General features: G+C 39.0%; 1 protein-coding gene across 1 annotated transcript; it reads left to right on the top strand.

The window, feature by feature from the left end:
• Positions 1-545: 545 nt before the first annotated feature.
• mvb12ba (multivesicular body subunit 12Ba) lies at positions 546-17,299 on the top strand. Its single transcript, XM_089020480.1, has 10 exons — positions 546-752; positions 4,531-4,653; positions 4,789-4,896; positions 7,932-8,028; positions 8,881-9,010; positions 10,234-10,377; positions 12,307-12,401; positions 13,662-13,717; positions 14,207-14,266; positions 16,842-17,299. Exons 2-10 carry the CDS (start codon positions 4,543-4,545, stop codon positions 16,926-16,928), a joined length of 888 nt encoding a protein of 295 aa, XP_088876606.1. The 5' UTR covers positions 546-752; positions 4,531-4,542; the 3' UTR covers positions 16,929-17,299.
• Positions 17,300-18,562: the final 1,263 nt, after the last annotated feature.

Raw genomic sequence — 18,562 nt, 5'->3', positions numbered from 1 at the left:
TCCTCATTTTTTTATTGTTGCTTAAATGAATTACCGACCAAATGTAAAATATAAAATTATGTGACAAACGAATTAGTCGTCCAAAAAATACACTATATCAACTATTTTTATTTATATGGCTTGATTTATATGTACACAGAGAGCATCCACTAACTCACTTTACCTGTGGTTACTCTGGCATGATGATCAGCTATCACTAATTTGCTTTTCATATTAATAATGCCAATATCATACCAACTAGTAAAACATATAATAATTGAATAATAATAACAGCATAATGTGATAACATTTGTCCACCTGTCTACCCTTCCCCCTCACTCCTGCGCGTGTCTGTAATTCTCCCCTCCCTCCTCTACCACGGATATCGACCAATCACGCGCGGCTTTAACCGATGACTGGGGGCGAGGAATAGAGGACAAAAAAAGTCGGCTCCCATTTCCGGCTCCTTATGTAGATCCCGCACACTTCGTTTTCATCAGAGATCCGGATGTAAGAACCAGGTCGTTCGCGAAGGACACATCACTGGTACCCAATCATATTGCAGCTGGACGCGGCCTGGCATCAACTCATAACAACGAGTCTCCCCTGTTTGCTTCATTTAAGTTTCGAAAGCAAATGACGAAATCATAATGCTAAATTCTTGTTAGGTCTTTTCTTCTATTCGTACCCCTCTCCTCAACGCTTGGAGAGGGAATGCGTCATAAAAAGGAGGAGAACGCAAATACCGTTGGGATAATATTTGGTTCTCTTTGGTGAGTGAGCTAACGTTTCATCTTGTCAATGCTACTGCTCTTGGCCCTGTTATAATAACTAAGATTCTTTGGAGACAAATTATGGTCGTGAAACTAACGTGCTATCTATTTGGTGGTCACATATCCTGGGTGCAGCAATTTGCTTCTACACGGAATTTAGACCCAAGGGTCGTTTTTATCAGTCGGGCCTTGTTGCTGATTTTGTTTCTATCCTGTCGTTCCCGCTTGCCAACAAGCTTTTCAGCCTGGTGTGTAACGGAATTCAAATCCATCAGAATAACAATCGACTGTTAATAACAATGACATCCGCGTAATAGTTCTGCATTGTGATGAAAAATTTATACGTATACGAAATGATCCTATGAACAAATTAATGCATTTGCGTTGCCCCTCCCATAGTGTAATTTATTATAAAACGTACCAAAAAACAAAGAAGCAAGGAAACAATTTGAGCAGTGGTGCAAATGACAAATATTTGTTTAGTTCTTAAAGCAGCAGCTGTTTGTTTCATGTTGCACCCCCAGCCCTCAAACTCTCCACTTCAGAATTTACACAGATTTACAGCTGATCTTCACAAATGTTTTAAGGGCCACTTTGGCAGAGCAAATTCAAGTGGAGATGCTTATACTACACCCTATTCAGGCCTCCTCTGCAAATGTTTAATTACCAAATATAAATTGACCCCCACCCCTCAAGAAATCCGTAACTATTTTCTATAAATGTCAAATTTGCTTCACGCGTCATTCATAATAAGATAGGCCACAGAGCCTAATCATAATTTCAAAGAACAAATGAAACGAATTTAGCCAGAATGTCCCTGTGAAATGACAGGAGTAAAATATGGTCATTAGTCTTTTGGGGGTATTGGTAAAATAGAGAGTTCTTAGAGATGTCAACTGAAGATTACGTCACGTCGTTATTATGCACGACAAATGAACAATCTGCATGTCAGAAATATTACGACTAATATCCACTCTGTGCATCATGTTTCAAGTGAGATTAAATTAGTTTGTAAAATATAAACCGCTTATACACTGGGATCTCTGTTGCCCCCCCCCCCCCCCCCCCCCCCCCCCAAAAAAAAAATGTAGCCTTCAGTTAGCAGAAGTTATTTGATTAATGTTTTGTTTGTGGAATAAGCTTCGAGAAGAAAATCCTATGTGGCATTTTATCCTGTATTGCCATCGCCTTTTGACCGAAAGTGACATCACAGTGCCCCTTCGGCTCAGCTTGCGAATGCTGTTTCATCTGTTTGGTCATGTGAAAATCACATGTCGAGCCCATGGGCAAATCGAGTTCTACTCCTTTGTTAATTAAAAAAGAAATGGTAGGCTGAAATATTATTATCAGAGCACATACCGATTATAAGTTGTCAAAGCGGGCGATAACGGATAACCACAGTGAAGAAAAGGTACCAATTTATAGTAAAAAAGGATTGACTCTGTTGAAACACCTTACAGCAAGTGTTCATTAAAGCGGTGGGATTAAAGCGAAGGGATGTTATTTTGGCACCTGAGTGAGCCTTACTAAATACAGCAAAGTCTCGTTATATCGATATTCAAGGGAGTCCGAAAAAATATCGATATAACCGGGACTATCGATATATCCGACCCTGTTTGCATGTAATTTTCTCCGTGCGTGCATAGAAATAGTATCGATATAACCGGGACTTATCGATATATCCGATATCGATATAACGAGACTTTGCTGTATTTAGAAAAAAAAAACAGCATGCATTTGATTTTTCTTATATTCATGTACAGTCCCTGACAAAAGTCTTGTCGCTTCTCCGAGTTGTAGGAACAACAAATAATAACTTGACTTGTAGTTGATCTATTGGAATCAGAAATGGCTGATATGAAAGGCAAAGCCCTGTAGATTATGCTTATTATACCAAAATAAAGTTTTGTATCATTCATTGAGTTTTATTATTTAATTAGGACAGAAAGGTCTGATTTTGCTTGGACAAAAGTAAGACTTTACCACGTACCAGTGAGACTTTAGTTCGCTGAAGAAGCATCTTGGATAAGAAGCGAAACGTCCGACACCTTCAACGAAGTACAGATGACGGCTGAAGAAACCTTTTCATCAATGGACCACTCCTGAGCTTACACAGACAAGAACTTCTTGATACTTCAGACTGTTGATGTTGACATCCACTCTGCAGATCTCTCGCACACCCCCATACTGGATGTAACCCCAAACCATGATTTTTTTCCTCCACCAAACTGCAGAAGATCTGTTGGAACCCGCATGGACCCAAGATTCACCCAGAAAACAGTCAAGCCTGCTCTCAATGGAACAGTACACGAGGATAACGTCCGATTTGCGGAGATCTCAGCCAAACAGATCTGCGACTTCGTAAAAAAAAAAAAACGCTATTCAACAATACTAATGCGTCAGTCACAATAAGGAAGGCACGACACGAGGATGTGGCGTTTTAAGGAAGCGGTGAAGGGGGTTTGAGTGGTGCGCTCAGTTTGGTTCAGAACCAAATTTGGGTGTATATCAGCGCATAAAAAAATTGAAAGTTTTGGTTGAAAACAGAATTGGATGAAAACCGAGACGTTGAAAAATCAAGGTTTGACTGTATAACAAATCCTTCCAAAATGGCATCAAAGTGAAAGTGTTCCTTGAAATGCATCGTGTCACTAATGGGTCCTTTTCACCCAAAATTTCGAGTACTGTATTTTCACAAAACTTCCCAGTGTTTAACTGCTGTTGATGAACGGGTGGTAGAATGTGAAACTGTACTTTTTTTTCCTGATAAAAGAAGATAGTTCAAGCTTTCATGCTTGCATGGCTACATATCTGTGTTGTCTGTAAGCCTTCAAAAATGAGTTAAAATGGTCCAAAATGGCTGGCAGCAGCTCTCCCAATTTGCGAAAAACAGCTTTAGCAAAGTAAAAACTTTCTGGAAAATCTGGGGGGAATGGTGGAAAACAGTTTCACGTGTATTACAGAATATAGCAATATCTCAGAATACAGTACAGTGCGACCTCAACTTACAAACACCTTATCTTACAAACTTTTCGTCTTACAAACGTTAAATTTATGAAAATTAAACCTTATAATAAGCACTATTTTCATAATGCACAGCCACCACGGCTGGCGGAGTGATCTTAGGCGGAAGCACACGACCGAACAGCACCAGAGGTTAAGTTACTAACAGTCCATATGGAAGGTAACTCTCCTTCCATAAGCCATCAATGACCATCAAAAAGGGAAATAAAACTTTATTTTGCAGCACAGTTTATTTCTTTAATTACAGTCCTCATGTAATGCGCCTCTCTTTCCAAACAGCAATTCCCTTTGACCTTCGACCTCCAACGCCATTCCATCAAGCCATAAATGACCATCACAAATGTAAATAAAGTGACTTTATGATACAATGCAGTTTATTTCTTTCATTACAATACAATAGCACATTTATTATACATAGAATAAGGTATGTTGGGTGTAGTTTTTTAGGCTTATTTAGTTGAAAAGTATATTTTATGGAAAACCGGGAACGGATTATTCCCATTTTAATGGTTTCCTATGGGAATTTTTTTTTTGAGATACACACTTTTCGCCTTACACACTCTGTCTGGGAACCAATTAAGTTCGTAAGTTGAGGTCTCACTGTACTTGCAGAACTCAGTCTTTGCATATTTTCAGCAACCATGATGATAAAATATTTTACAAATTAAGCTATTTTTTTACTAAAGCAATTCATGAAATGGTGGGTTACAGTTTTTCTCAATAAGAAAAATTGCCATCTACCTTTTGATTGCAGAACTTAACAGAAATGCCTGAGATTCGGGATCTCTCTGAGGCTTTGCCGGACATGCCCATGGACCCAATCACTGGCGTTGGTGTCGTAGCCTCCAGGAGCAGAGCACCAACTGGTTATGATGTTGTAAGATCCTTTACTTTTTTTATTGGTACCCTAATGTAAATTGTGATCCAATATAGAGTTGCGTGGAGCATCTCCAGTCTCACCAATCAACACCTGTATTCACATCATGCTAATCGATGCACTTGTCTGTTCTAGGTTTCAACAACAACTGATGGTCTGGATGCTGATTTGTGGAAAGATGGACTTTTCAAGTCCAAGGTGACCCGGTACCTGTGCTTCACCAGGGTATTCTCAAAGGAAAATGTAAATGTACTAATCCTGCTATATGTGCATGAAATATATTCATGATCAGGAGGAAATTTAATTTTAGTGAGGTTGTTAGTTTGTGCTTCTTTTTCTTACTGACCAACCGACTTCAATGATGAAATTAGATTTATGGCACATCTGTGTAAGGTTTATCATTGACGTGTGGATGTCTTTTAAAGGACAATAGATACCATTTTTTTGGTGCCTAACTGTCATCCGAAAATGTTTTTCAGCATCTAAAATACCCAAAACACGCACGCTGATATTTTTAGTGAAACGCAAAACAATAGAAATTATACTTGAAGTTGCCCAAAACTGCCACTGACGATCTCCAACCTGAAGAGATCCAGGAGCCCTGCCACCATGTTCGTGACGTCACATTGGGAACCTTCTGGGTGAATCCGGCAATCCTGGCCCACAAACTGCCTTGCTCCAGAATCAAAATAATGGCTTCAGAGAGTTCAGATTTGGAGAAGATGCTTTCTTGTTCCTCATCCAGTTATGTACGCCTACTTGGCGACGGTTCGATTTCCCACGTTTCGATTCGAATCACGATATTTGGCTCACCATTTGATTCACGAAATATGAAGCATATATGAAGCTGCGTGAATTCTCAAGATTGCATCAACTTCGGTGATATGTGACATATAAGGACACGAATAACAAATAAGGTATAAGATGTCAACATCAATGTAGATTGGGCATGCAAAGAGTTGTTTAAACTTTCTAGATGAAAAGTTACAAACTTAGTATGAATGGCCATCTATACAATGAAGTTCATAAGAAAATTGGAGTGAATCGCTATTCACATAAAATCAAGAATCTGATGGGCCTCGAATCGCGATTTTATTGAATTGGACATGCATCTAGCAGTGTCCACATGATAGAAGCTATAAAATACGATAATATTACTGGACTGTAGACCTAGGCCTACAAATACAAACTATATGTATGTATATGGGTCAAAGCACATTTTATAATTCCAGACTAGATACTACTAATACACTTACCCTGGACCTCTCTCGTTTGGCAAACGCTTTGTGGGGTCTTTTGGTTCGGGGCGGAGCGCCTGTTTAAGTAAATATGTGTACTCCTCTAGTCTTTGTAAAGCAGGGGTCTCAAACTCAATTTACCCGGGGGCCGCTGGATGCAGAGTCTGGGTGAGGCTGGGCCGCATCAGGATTTTCACAAGAAAAGCACAGATAAAACATTCCAATATTCTCAAAATCTTTATTTTTAATGCACAGCAAAATGAATTAAATAAATGGAAAAATGAAGAAAAATAAATTAACCAGTAATAAATAAATGAAATAATTATAATGATCATAAGGCAGATACGGCTCGACTGAAAAAAAATACAGGAAACTATTTTAATAAAGTTTCAAATGTCTGTATTCACAGTTTTTAACCTTTAACTTTCTGAACATAAAGGGACATAAGTCTTCTTGTGCCGGTCCCAAGCCCGGATAAATACAGAGGGTTGTGTCAGGAAGGGCATCAGACGTAAAAGCTTGGCCAAAACAAACATGCGTATCATACCTCTGAAGATGGAGGTTACTGATTCGCTGTGGCGACCCCTTGAAGGGAAAAGCCGAAAGGAAAAGAAGAAGAACTTTCTGAACATAAATAAAATATTGAACATGAACTATCCTAAACATGGCTTCTCTTGCCTACGTCTTGCTGTTAGAGACCTTGCAGCGCTTCTTTGCACAAAGCCGAGCCACCGGGAGCTTGAGGGAGGAGGCAGTGGACACTAAGTAGGGCTTGAAGATGCTCATCAGTAAGTCTGGACCTGTACTTGGACTTATTGAAGTTTAAGGTGGAGAAGAGCTTCTCACATAAGTATGTGCTCCCAAAAAGACACATGGTCCGCTTGAACATTCGGGAAAGTTCTCCAGTCACATCCCTGAACTTGGCTTTGTGTGCAGAGTGGCACTGTAGGTCACAGAGCTCCATTTGGAACACAGGAGGGGCATCTTGCACATCAAAAGAGAATGGGTCGTCAAAAATTTGAAATGTGGCTTTGTGCGTCTTGAAGTCTGCAGATCTGTGATTAAATTCCCTCTGTAGCTCCAAAATGGTGATTTGTTCAGCGGTTTGTTTAGCTCCATGCACAAGTTTCATTCATATCAATCATGCGGGCCGCACCAACATTGATCTTTCATGTCAAGGCGAGCCGCAAAATATTTTTTCGGGGGGCGCAGTTGGCCCGCGGGCCGCGTGTTTGAGACCCCTGTTGTGAAGTATGAATACTGTTGGCATTTTAATTATGCTGTTACTCACAAACCCTTACACACAAATTAGGGGTGGTGGTAAACCCTATTTCATGGACTTTTGTTGATTGGGGGTAGTCCTGGTCCCCATTAACCGCGATAAGCGAGGGATTGTTGTATATTCGTTATGTCAAAAAAAATATTGCACACTCTAATATTTCTTTTGAACCACGATTCAAAAGTGTTTCCTTTATTTCATTATTATTTTCGGGCGGCATGGTGTTTAGCACTTTGGTCTCACAGTACATCAGTCGACGGTTCGATTCTGGGCCCGAGATCCGCTGTATGGAGTTTTCATGTTATGCCTCTGCCCGTGTGCGTTTTGTCTCATTACAAAAACATGCATGGTAGTTGAATCGCTGACTCTAAATTGTCTGCAGGTGTGATTGTGAATGTGAATGTCTGTTTGTCCAGCGATTGGCTGGCAACCAGTTCAGGGTGTACCCTGGTTCTGCCTGTAGTCATCTGAGTCTTCAACTATTGGCACACCCACAACTCTCATGAGACTAAAGCAGTTCAGGAAGTGGATGGATATGATTTTGTGGCCATTTTGTTTTTTTCCTTTATAACAAGAGGAGTAATATATTATTAAAAAAATGAGTTTTATTACTTAATCGATGAAAAGGTTTCGTCAGCCGTCATCTGTACTTCTTTGAAGGTGTCGGACGTTTCGCTTCCCATCCAAGAATCTTCGTCAGCAAACTTAATATCTGCTTATCTCTCACTTTTCCACTCACAATTCCTTTCCTGTTCTTCCAGAGCCATTTAGGGAATGTTCTCGTTGACATGAAGCTGATTGATATAAAGGACACCCTGCCTGTGGGCTTTATTCCAATTCAGGAGACTGTTGACACTCGTAAGTCACCACCTCAAAGCGTTTAATGTGTACTGACTGCACAGACCTATAAAATGCATCTGCCAAGTATTCATCACTGCTTTTTTCTTACATGTCATGTTACAGTCCCGTTCCAAAATACAATGAATGCAAGTTTTCTGCAAAATTCTACATACAACATAGCATAACTGCGAAGTGGGTGTTACAGGCAAATGTATTAAAGTTGAAGAAAAAAAAATGACATGTCATGCTATAGCATCATAAAATGGGGCTGTTTAAAATGGCAAAAAAAATTGTCAAGTTTGAGGCAAAGATGATTGTAATTATGCAGAGACATCATAGGTGAAAACCTGCTCTACAGTTTTGAGAACTTTAAACTAGGATGAAGTTTAACCTTGATCAATTAGTGGATCTTTATTCATTGATCTAATTCATTTATTTTTAAGCTCATCTAAATTTTATTTTAATTACTGAGAACACCTTTTCTCACTTTTCTTTTTAAATTAATTACTGAGGCAGTGAAAAGACATGGAAACATGGCATTATGAGTTATTTTATTGTTTTTTAAGTAGACTTGGATCGATGCAGTCCTCACCATTTATTTTCTGCGCTATTTCAGACGATTGCAAGTCCTCCTTGCCACACCATCTCGAGTCTTAATTCTACCAAATGCATCGCAAACACGCTGCAGATCTCAACAGCGTTGCCAGGCTGCCACCGTAAAAAAAAAAAAAGGGGGGTCTGGCAATCGTGGTCGTAACTCGCACCGCTCGTAAATCGGATGTTACGAGTATATAAATTGTCTTTTTCATTCATCTGTAATTAAAATCAACAAGGTATCTGATTTGTTTTTTTTTTCTTTTTGTCATTTAGAGGAACAGGCGTTCAGGAAGAGGCGACTTTGTATCAAGTTCATTCCACGAGACTCTACAGAGGCAGCAATCTGTGATATTCGCATCCTGGGAAGAGCAAAGCAGGCTCCCCCACAGTTCACCTTTATTGGGTTTGTTTCTTTGTTGTTGTTTTCATGTTTTATTGCTATTTTAGTCATCATTCCCCCCAAACACTTCTGTTTACGTAGTTATATCTGTGTGTGTTTGTGTCAAACTAGATATATATATATATGTAGACATATCTCTGTGTGTGAAAAAGTACATGTATCTGTTTTAAATTGTTCAATAGCGTGGTTGCACTATGATGTGCGGATTTGAAGCTGCTTGTTTTAGAAAACCTAGGTGAGCGAGAGCTGGATCTGTCAACTAATCAGTATGTAGTGGTGTATTGGATCAGATTTTTTTCCTGTGAACTTCTTGCAAAATCCCCCATCAGAAAGGTTCAACCTCCACCTTTAGAACTGCACCCACATCATGAGACTGGTGTAGGATATTGGACCAAGTTCCAAGTCTGTATTGAAAATGTAAATGTCCTATAGGGTTAATTATTTTTCTTGTGTTTGATTATCTGGTATTTTGGACAGCAAACTCCACCACGCTCAGGGACATTCATGTTGGCAACTTATATGATTATGTGTGTATATATATATATATATATATATATATATGTATATATATGCTTATTATTTTTGTACAATAACTTTTTAAATCAAAATAACAATTCTATGCCAATTAATCATCCAGCCTTACTAGCTTCGCACATGCTTCAGTGCACAATCATTTTTGTGCCCATTTTTGCACAGGCGAACCTTTAGTAAATCAGGACCAAAGCATCATAAATGTATATACAGGTAACATCCGACTTACAAACAGGTTCCGTTCCAACCAACCGGTCGTAAGTCGAAATACATTCAAAATGTTGACTAGAAACTCGGTTAAATGACTTGCAAACGCGCCGTTGCCGAGGCGCCCGATCCGCCACCTCGCCCCGAAGCAGAACGAACTGTCTCAAAGAGGCGTGGACCCAAGGCGGCGTTCTCATCGTGCTGATCCAGAGCGCCGACGCCCGCCTCGGCTCTAGTCCTAGCCGGACCGCGGCCGGCGTCGTGGGCGAAAATTGTTGTCTTTGCCGGGCTGCTAGCGCGTTGCGGATCCAGGCGTAGAATTAAATGTAAAAAATAGGGTCTGGCGGTCATGGTCATAAGTACGGGTGGTTGTAAGTCGGATGGTACATGTATTTCAAGTTGTGAATAATTACCAACAGTTCATGCTCTTTGGTCTGTCACTTTTTTTTGGATTGGATGTATAGCAATAACTTTTTTTTTTTCGATAGAGAGCTAAACAACATGGGTATCTGGTATCGTATGGGAACTGTTCCGCGAACTCAAGACTCCTCTCAAACATCAGATGTGACTGATGTCCAAAATGTGAATTCTACCTCTACTTCACCACCTGCCCCAGCAGCTTCAGTGACAAAGTATGCACAGTCATATTTCTCTCATTGCTACCTAGTGTTGATTCATAGCTTTTTTTTTACATACAGTAAAGTCTCGTTATATCGATATTCAAGGGAGTCCGAAAAAATATCGATATAACCGGGACTATCGATATATCCGACCCTGTTTCCATGTAATTTTCTCCGTGCGTGCATAAAAATAGTATCGATATAACCGGGACTATCGATATATCCGATATCGATATAACAAGACTTTACTGTATATGGTTTTCCATCTTTTATTCAAATAGTCTCGTTATATCGATATTCTCGGGAGTCGGAAAAAATATCGATATAACCGGACTATCGATATATCCGATCCTGCGGCATGTAATTTTTCTCCTTGCGTTCATAGAAATAGTATCGTAATAAGCAGTACTATCGATATAACCGATATCGATATAACGAGACTTTACTGTATATTGTGAATACTTCTAAACCAGGGGTGTCAAAGTCATTTTTTGCCGCGGGCCACATTGTAGTTATGGTTTCCTCCCGAGGGCCGTTATGAATTTGGAGAAGTCATTACAATGTTTAATCTGATCCACATATTACATATAGAGCACACAACAAATGAATGAATAACTAGTTTTCAAATCTGAAGTCAAGAATAATGACTGTTATTGTGGTTTATATCCAAAAATATGACATTTTGGTTAAGAATTTAGCAAGCATCATGGAATTTCATACGTTTGATTTGCTTTCGTGGGCCGAAAAAATTGATGTGGCGGGCCGGATTTGGCCCGCGGGCCTTGACTTTGACACCTGTGTTCTAAACTAATTTGAAAAAAGTCCATGTGTCTCTCTCTCTCTTTATATAATATATACAGTGCTGTTCAAAATAATAGCAGTGCAAGATGACTCACATGAATATGCCTGGTTTTTGGTACATTTCTTATTGTTACATGCCAGACAAGTTATCATCGTTTATAATAGGCACGCTCCAAAGGCTGTGATATTGGGCAAATAGTTCAAAGGGGTATGTCAAAACATAGCAGAGTCAGCTGTTGACTGTACAAACTCAAAATTATTTTGTATTGCCAAAAAAGGTTGGATATAGCAATCCTCACATTTAGTTGCATGACCACAGTCTTTTATAACTGCTTCACATCTGTGTGGGATAGAGGCAACCAACTTGCGGCACCTTTCAGTTGTTATTTCATCCCATGATTGCTTAACAGCATTCCACAATTCATTTACATTTTTTGGTTTTGCTTCACACAGCATTTTTGATAGCACCCCACAAGTGATTGTTTGGATTGAGATCAGGGAATTGGGCTGGCCACTCCATAACATTAATTTTATTGGTTTGGAACCAAGACTTTGCTCTTGTACTGGTGTGTTTGGGGTCATTGTCTTGTTGAAACACCAATTTCAAGGGCATGTCATCTTCAGCATTAGACATTAGCCTATCCGTCTTTGGGCAGTAGGCGGGGGACACCCTGAACCGGTTGCCAGCTTATCCCGGGTCTGTCTTGAGATAGATTTCAGTAATGTTTGACTCTGGGGGACAAATAGGGTATCAGGATGTGGGGATGTTCTGGACAAAATGGACAAATATGACTGCTGTCTGTCAAGTTGCAGAAAAAAAGTTGCCAAAAGCACACATTGTATCAAATGTGACGCAAAAAAAATATTTCATAAACAACATGATAGAGCAAATATTTTTGGTTCATTTTGATATAAGAGTTAATTAACATCTCAGATCCCAAAAATCTGAATTTTCCGGCTATTCTTTGATGGTTCAGGTCTTAAAGGGTTAAATTCATACAGGTCGCACCTCAGGAGTCGTCACAGGTAATATGAAAAAAGTGACTTCTAGTCCAAAAAATGTGGTACTTCTTTATCTCTAGCAAAATGAATTTTAGCCACCACGGAATAAAAACATTATTTTTCCTTTTTTGTCCACAGGCATTTTTCCATGACTCTCCCTGCCAGTTTCAGAGGAAAAACTCCGACTCGACCAGATTATGAGCACCAAAATTCCAACCTCTACGCAATCTCTGGTTTGATATTCAACATTTCTCCAAAATTTTATATTAGAATTGCTCCCAATCTTTGTGCACGAGGCTAATTATACAGCGTTTGTCATTTTTTCCATATTAACTTCTCGAAAGGATTAGCAATGAATGAGTTCACGTTGAGTGTGACAGCATCATAGTGATGCTGTTCCCGCTAATTGTGATTACAACGCTTTACCATTGTCGTTTGGGTCTGTGTGTGTTTAAAAATTGGGAGATACCCGTGACCTACAAAAAAGTATTTTGGAGCCATTGACTAAACCAGGGGTCGCGAACCTTTTTGAGTAAGAGCTGTAAAAGCAAAATATTAGGAAATGTTTTTTCTGTGAGAGCCACACGCACACGGACACGAACGCAACATGCACGCATGTACGTTCGTATATGTGTGTGTATGTATGTCTATATGTGTGTATATATGTATATAATAATACATTTAATTTCTAAGCGCCTTTCAAACTTCCATTCCTTTCATCACTTTGCTGCTGTGAAATGTAAATTTCTCCACTGTGAGACTAATAAAGGCATATCCAATCCAATCCAATCCAAAACTTTCAAGGACATTTTACAGTCACTGGATTTTTTTTGCGCGGCAGAGCAGCGGCAGCCATTCGCGCTAGCGTTCATTCTACCCGGAAGCAGCAAAGTTATGAAAGGATTAGGAAAGAAAGGGTGTGTGTGTGTGTGTGTGTGTGTGTGTGTGTGTGTGTGTGTGTGTGTGTGTGTGTGTGTGTGTGTGTATATATATATATATATGTGTGTGTGTGTGTGTGTGTGTGTGTGTGTGTGTGTGTGTGTATACATATATATATACACATATATATGTGTGTATATATATATATATATATATATATATATATATATATATATATATATATATATATATATATACATATATATACACATATGTATATATATATATGTGTGTGTGTGTGTATATATATATATATATATATATATATATGTATATATATATATATATATATATATATATATATATATATATATATATATATGCACATATGTGTGTATATATATATATATATATATATATATATATATATATATATATATATATATATATATATATATATATATATATATTAGGGTCGAATCAGCCAAAATTGGGCCTTTTTTCCCCCAATGTCTTAATCAGCCGCGATAGTCCAGGTGATTGATCGGTCAGGCATCTTACAAAGTAGTGATGTGTTCTTGCAAAACCTGAAGATAAAATATTGTGTCTTTCAGCAATGGACGGCGTCCCCTTCATGATCTCAGAAAAGTTTTCATGTGCCTCAGCAGAAGTAAGTTTTTTTAAATCTATTTCCTGAAATCTACGCTTTGTTGATGTCCTGTAAATGTGCTGTAATTTAGTCATGCTAAACAGGAAGATTTATTTATGTGCAAACTGTAAAAATCAGGACCCCTTACATAAACACTTTCGAACAAACGTAAACACAAATATCAAATATAAATTCTAATGTAGCCCCGGGGTAAATTTTCAGGTGCCTTGATTGGGTAATTTGGCCTGTCCGTCAAGCGCAATAACACTGATGGTGGCAATTGGTGGATATGGAGCACTTGGTAAAAGGGCGAGTGAGTGGGCGTGTCGAGAGGGAGAGAGAAATGTTTGTAAAACCGGGCTGCGAGAAAGCGGTGGATTCGTACCCTCCTGTAGTTTAAAAAAATTCCAATTATGTCATAATATGAAATTATTTGTAGAGATAATTTACATTATTGGATGACTAGACTAATCTAACTTGTTAAACTATAAACTGTGTCTTCCCGTGCAGTTGCAGCAGATGGATCTGATTGGTCTTACGATCAAAACGTTGGCTGAAATTGAGAAAGAAGTGAGTATGGAAAGCATATTAATTTGATTGAAATTAAAAAAGAAAACAGCTGCTTTGGAGCGCTGAAAGTCCATTTATGGACGGGTCACATAATATCAAGTGTCTTTTTAGTTGCAGTATTTTTGCTTTGTAAACATACCACGTCCTAATCGGGGGCATTGTGTCGGCCATCTACCATAATGCGTCTCTACAAAAATCGATATATCCGATCCTGCGGCATGTAATTTTTCTCCTTGCGTTCATAGAAATAGTATCGTAATAAGCAGTATTATCGATATAACCGATATCGATATAACGAGACTTTACTAGATGTAGAAATGTTTTTCAGTGAGAGCCACACACGCAAACACACAAGCACGTGATTTCAACAAAATGTCCGAATATATTATTTCAAGGACAACCGACAGCATTTTTTTTGTTTCCTGACATCAGAAAAACGTTTTATAGCATCTAAAATACCCAAAACACGCAGGCTGATATTTTTAGTCAAATGAAAAACACCAATAAAAATGACTTGGTGTCCCAAAACTACTTCAAAATGACCTCAGAAAGTTTCAGTTTCAGAAGGTCTCGCCCCCTTGTTCGTGACGTCACGTCAGGACGTCTTGCCTTGCTTGAAATCAAAACAATGGCTTCAGATTTGGAAAAGATGTTTTCTTGTTACTCATCCAGTTATGAATATGATTCAAATAGTTCTGAAAAGGAAAGCATAAATGTTTGCAATCGATTAAAGAAGTCCTTCCGTCTCATTTTGAGGCGTTGGACTCCAATGTAGCGCCTAGAAAATTCACAAGATGGCGCCCAAGCTCCGTTGGAAATGGGCTGATTTGTCTGCTGGGAATTTCCGTCAACTAGTATCAAATAGTAGTCTTGGTGCAACACACGATTCACCATCGTGTTATTTATGTGTTTTCCTTCTAATTTCACCATCAACGCGGATCAACATGAAGTTTTCAGACCAAACAAAGTACACAAAATGCATTGTGTGTCGCTTTCTCGGTCAGGGGCGTTCCCTCCGTGACGTCACTTAGGGCATCGTCATCAACTCGAAAACAAGACTTCCTGAATATTCAGCGCAAGTCTTAAAACGTAAAATATAGCTATATGCCATGGAATCTTTGTAAAGTACGCTCAGTAGAAGTAATTTGAAGTGGTTTTACAAATTATAGACACAACTTGTCTGCAGGCGTCGGTTGTCCTTTAAAGTAACTGTGATAATACTCACCATTAATATGAATAGTTTTCCATTCCTCATGATTGGTCAAAAAAATCCAGCCAAACGATCGGAATGAAAGTCAACTTGCCAGGTCCATAGGCAAAGCTACTGCTAGCTAGCCTGCACACCGCTCATTAGCTTGCACGCTTGTTTTCTGCTGTCTCTCACAGATTACATGACTTACATTTTATATTGAATGCTTGTGTGTTTGTAGGCAACTTAGTCATGTTGATAGTAGTCTAATATCGCTAATATAGATACAGTGATACCTTGGCTTAGGAACTTAATTGTTTCCCAGACAGTGTGTAAGGTGAAAAGTGTGTATCCCAAAAATTAATTTCCCATAGGAAACCATTAAAATGAGAATAATCCATTCCCAGGTCCCCATAAAACATAATTTTCTACTTTTTCATTTTCTAAGCCTTAAAACTACACAAACTATACCTTATTGTATGTATAACAAATGTGCTATGGTATTATAATTCAAGAAATAAACTGTACTGTTGAATAAAGTCGTTTTTATTTACCTTTGTGATGGTCTTTGATGGAGTGGCCGGTTTCTTCAGCATTAAACACTTGATGAGGAACGTAACCTTCTTCTTTCACCATCTTGAGGAATGATCCCTTGGAGGTGCTTTCTCTGTGATAATTGTATTTAGTTCCTCATCAATTGTGTTCTGTTTAGCGGGGTTGATAGCTTTTTGCATCAAGTGTACAGATGGCTTGTGGGGGTTTTGTGTGGAGCCTGATTGATGGGATATTTTAACCTTGCAGTCGACACTCTACCTTTGAACTATCAAAGTTGGAACTCTCTCACTGTTGCCTGCCTGTCTCTTTACTGTTTAAACCACCCCCATTCACTGCTGCGTTCTTGACCAATCACGTGGCTTTAACCGAAGACTGGGGGCGGGAAATAGAGGACAAAAACAGTCGGCTGCCATTTTGTTGTTAGAACAGGCTTGTTCGCCAACGACGCATCACTCATTGAGGCAGCTCCGTGTACGAAAAAAGTTCATATGCCAAGGTCAAATTTTCATAAATGTAACATTCGTAAACCGAAAAGTTCGTGAGCCAAGCGGTTCGTAAACCGAGGTATCACTGTACATGCAGCGTGTGTCGAGTTCATGATAAGATTGTTAATTTTTTGTGGCTCGACGTATGATTTTTTTTTGGGACCAATAAGGCTTTTTCAACATTTTGGGTCGATTTGGCTGATAAACAATATCTATCAGGAAATTCACAATTCTATCTTATTTTGAAATTGCATGATGCCATGTATTCAACAAAGTAAAATAGACACCAAATGTTCTGAGTGGTCTTGAAAAAAACTTGGAAATTGAAAAAAACATTCTTTGTCAGTATGATTACAGTTTTCGTACCGAACATAGTGCTGCAGCACGGCTCCCTCCCAGTCCAACACGGACAACCCTGAGCTCTGAAGCGTGATGGACGCTACGGCAATTGTCACCACTCCTCCTGGACAGACCACTTCTGGCCACCCCACTAGACTTTCTCATATACACACACACACACCACTCATACTGAACTGTATTGAGAAGCAAAATGTGGCAACACTGAATTTGTATTAGCTATTATGGTTCTTCTTTTCATTGTGCTGATAAAATGACAGTGAGAAATATTTTTAGTGAGAAATAAACGTTCAATGTGAATAGAACAACTTGAACCAAGTTTAAAATACACAGTAATAGGAAAGCTCATTTGTCAAAATAACCATGTAAACATATTTTTGCCTTTTTCATGTATGACAGATGACTCCATTTCATGTGATGACTTTAATTAAATGAACTGTGATGTTATTGTCTGTTGAGAAATGATTTTCAAATAGCAAACGGCAATCTCAGCCCTGAATCGTTATTGACACCACATTATAAGGCGCAGCAGTAGAGGTTGGGGTTGTGTGCGCACTCAAGGGAATAATACATTTCATTCACAAGCGCCTTTCAAAATTCAAGGTCACTTGACAGTCACAGGATAAAGTTTTTCTGTGGATGAGCAGCGGCAGCCACATGCGCCAGCGTTCACTCAACCCCGAAGTAGCTCAAATAGATAGAAAAGCTATCTAGCTAGCTAATGGATGACAAATAAATAGCTATGCTAAGTCAATTCTCTGTCTTTCCTGTAATACCGTACAATACCTATCTGGCTGGCTGGCTAGCTATCTAACTGGCTAGCTATTAGCTATCTATTGGCTTGCTAGCTAGCTTTCTATTTGTCTTCTATCCGAGTTACTTGCAGGTTGAGTGAACGCTGGCGCGTTGGGCTGCCGCTGCTCACCCACAGAAAATCTTATCCTGTGACTGTAAAGTGACCTTGAGAGTTTTGAAAGGTGCTTAAAAATGAATTATAATTATTTTTTTATTATTATTATTATAGATAGCCAACACCTAGACAGCTTACAGCCATTTAGCTAGACAGCTCATAGCTAGCCAGCTAGCTAATGCATAGGATATCAACACAAGTCAGAATTCTCCATCATTTTCCTTTCTGATGACAAACACCAAAATAGAAGTAGCAGAATAGTATGTGTAGCATTTTCTCGATTTTTATGAGCTCAAAAGTATTCCAGGATGTTATCAGAGTTTAATAAATAATAAAATAATAAATGTCATTTCTAAGCGCCTTTCAAAACTCTCAAGGTCACTTTACAGTCACAGGATAAGTTTTTCTGTGGGTGATTAGCAGCAGACACACACGCCAGCGTTCACTCAACCCGGAATAACTCAAACAGATAGAAAGCTAGCCTGCTAGCTAATCGATAACTAATAGCTAGCTATCTAGATGGCTGACTGGCTATCTAGCTGACTAGCTGGCTACCTAGCTAGCTATTTGCTATATTGCTAGCTAACTATCTATACAGCGATCTCGCTAGCTAGCTATTTACTATCTAGCTCCCTGGCTGGCTATCTAGCTAGCTATTTATTAGCTATATAGCTATCTAGCTGGCTACCTACCTAGCCAGCTAACTATTAGTTATCGATTAGCTAGCGAGCTAGCTTTCTATTTGAGTTACTTACAGGTTGAGTGAACGCTGGCGCGTGTGGCTGCCGCTGCTCACCCAC

The sequence above is a fragment of the Hippocampus bargibanti genome, linkage group LG18, assembly GCF_051943395.1.
Source record: "Hippocampus bargibanti isolate YZ-2025 linkage group LG18, ASM5194339v1, whole genome shotgun sequence".
Taxonomy (NCBI): domain Eukaryota; kingdom Metazoa; phylum Chordata; class Actinopteri; order Syngnathiformes; family Syngnathidae; genus Hippocampus; species Hippocampus bargibanti.
The sequence above is the reverse complement of the archived record's forward strand: the minus strand, read 5'-3'. Positions and strand labels throughout refer to the sequence as shown.

What these genes read in the sequence shown, in the direction of transcription:
- mvb12ba (XM_089020480.1), top strand. Translation starts at nt 4,543, where the DNA reads ATGCCTGAGATTCGGGATCTCTCTGAGGCTTTGCCGGACATGCCCATG. An exon ending in TCAGGAGACTGTTGACACTC is followed by an intron (nt 8,029 to 8,880) that starts GTAAGTCACCAC and finishes TTTGTCATTTAG; the next exon opens with AGGAACAGGCGTTCAGGAAG. An exon ending in CCACAGTTCACCTTTATTGG is followed by an intron (nt 9,011 to 10,233) that starts GTTTGTTTCTTT and finishes TTTTTTCGATAG; the next exon opens with AGAGCTAAACAACATGGGTA.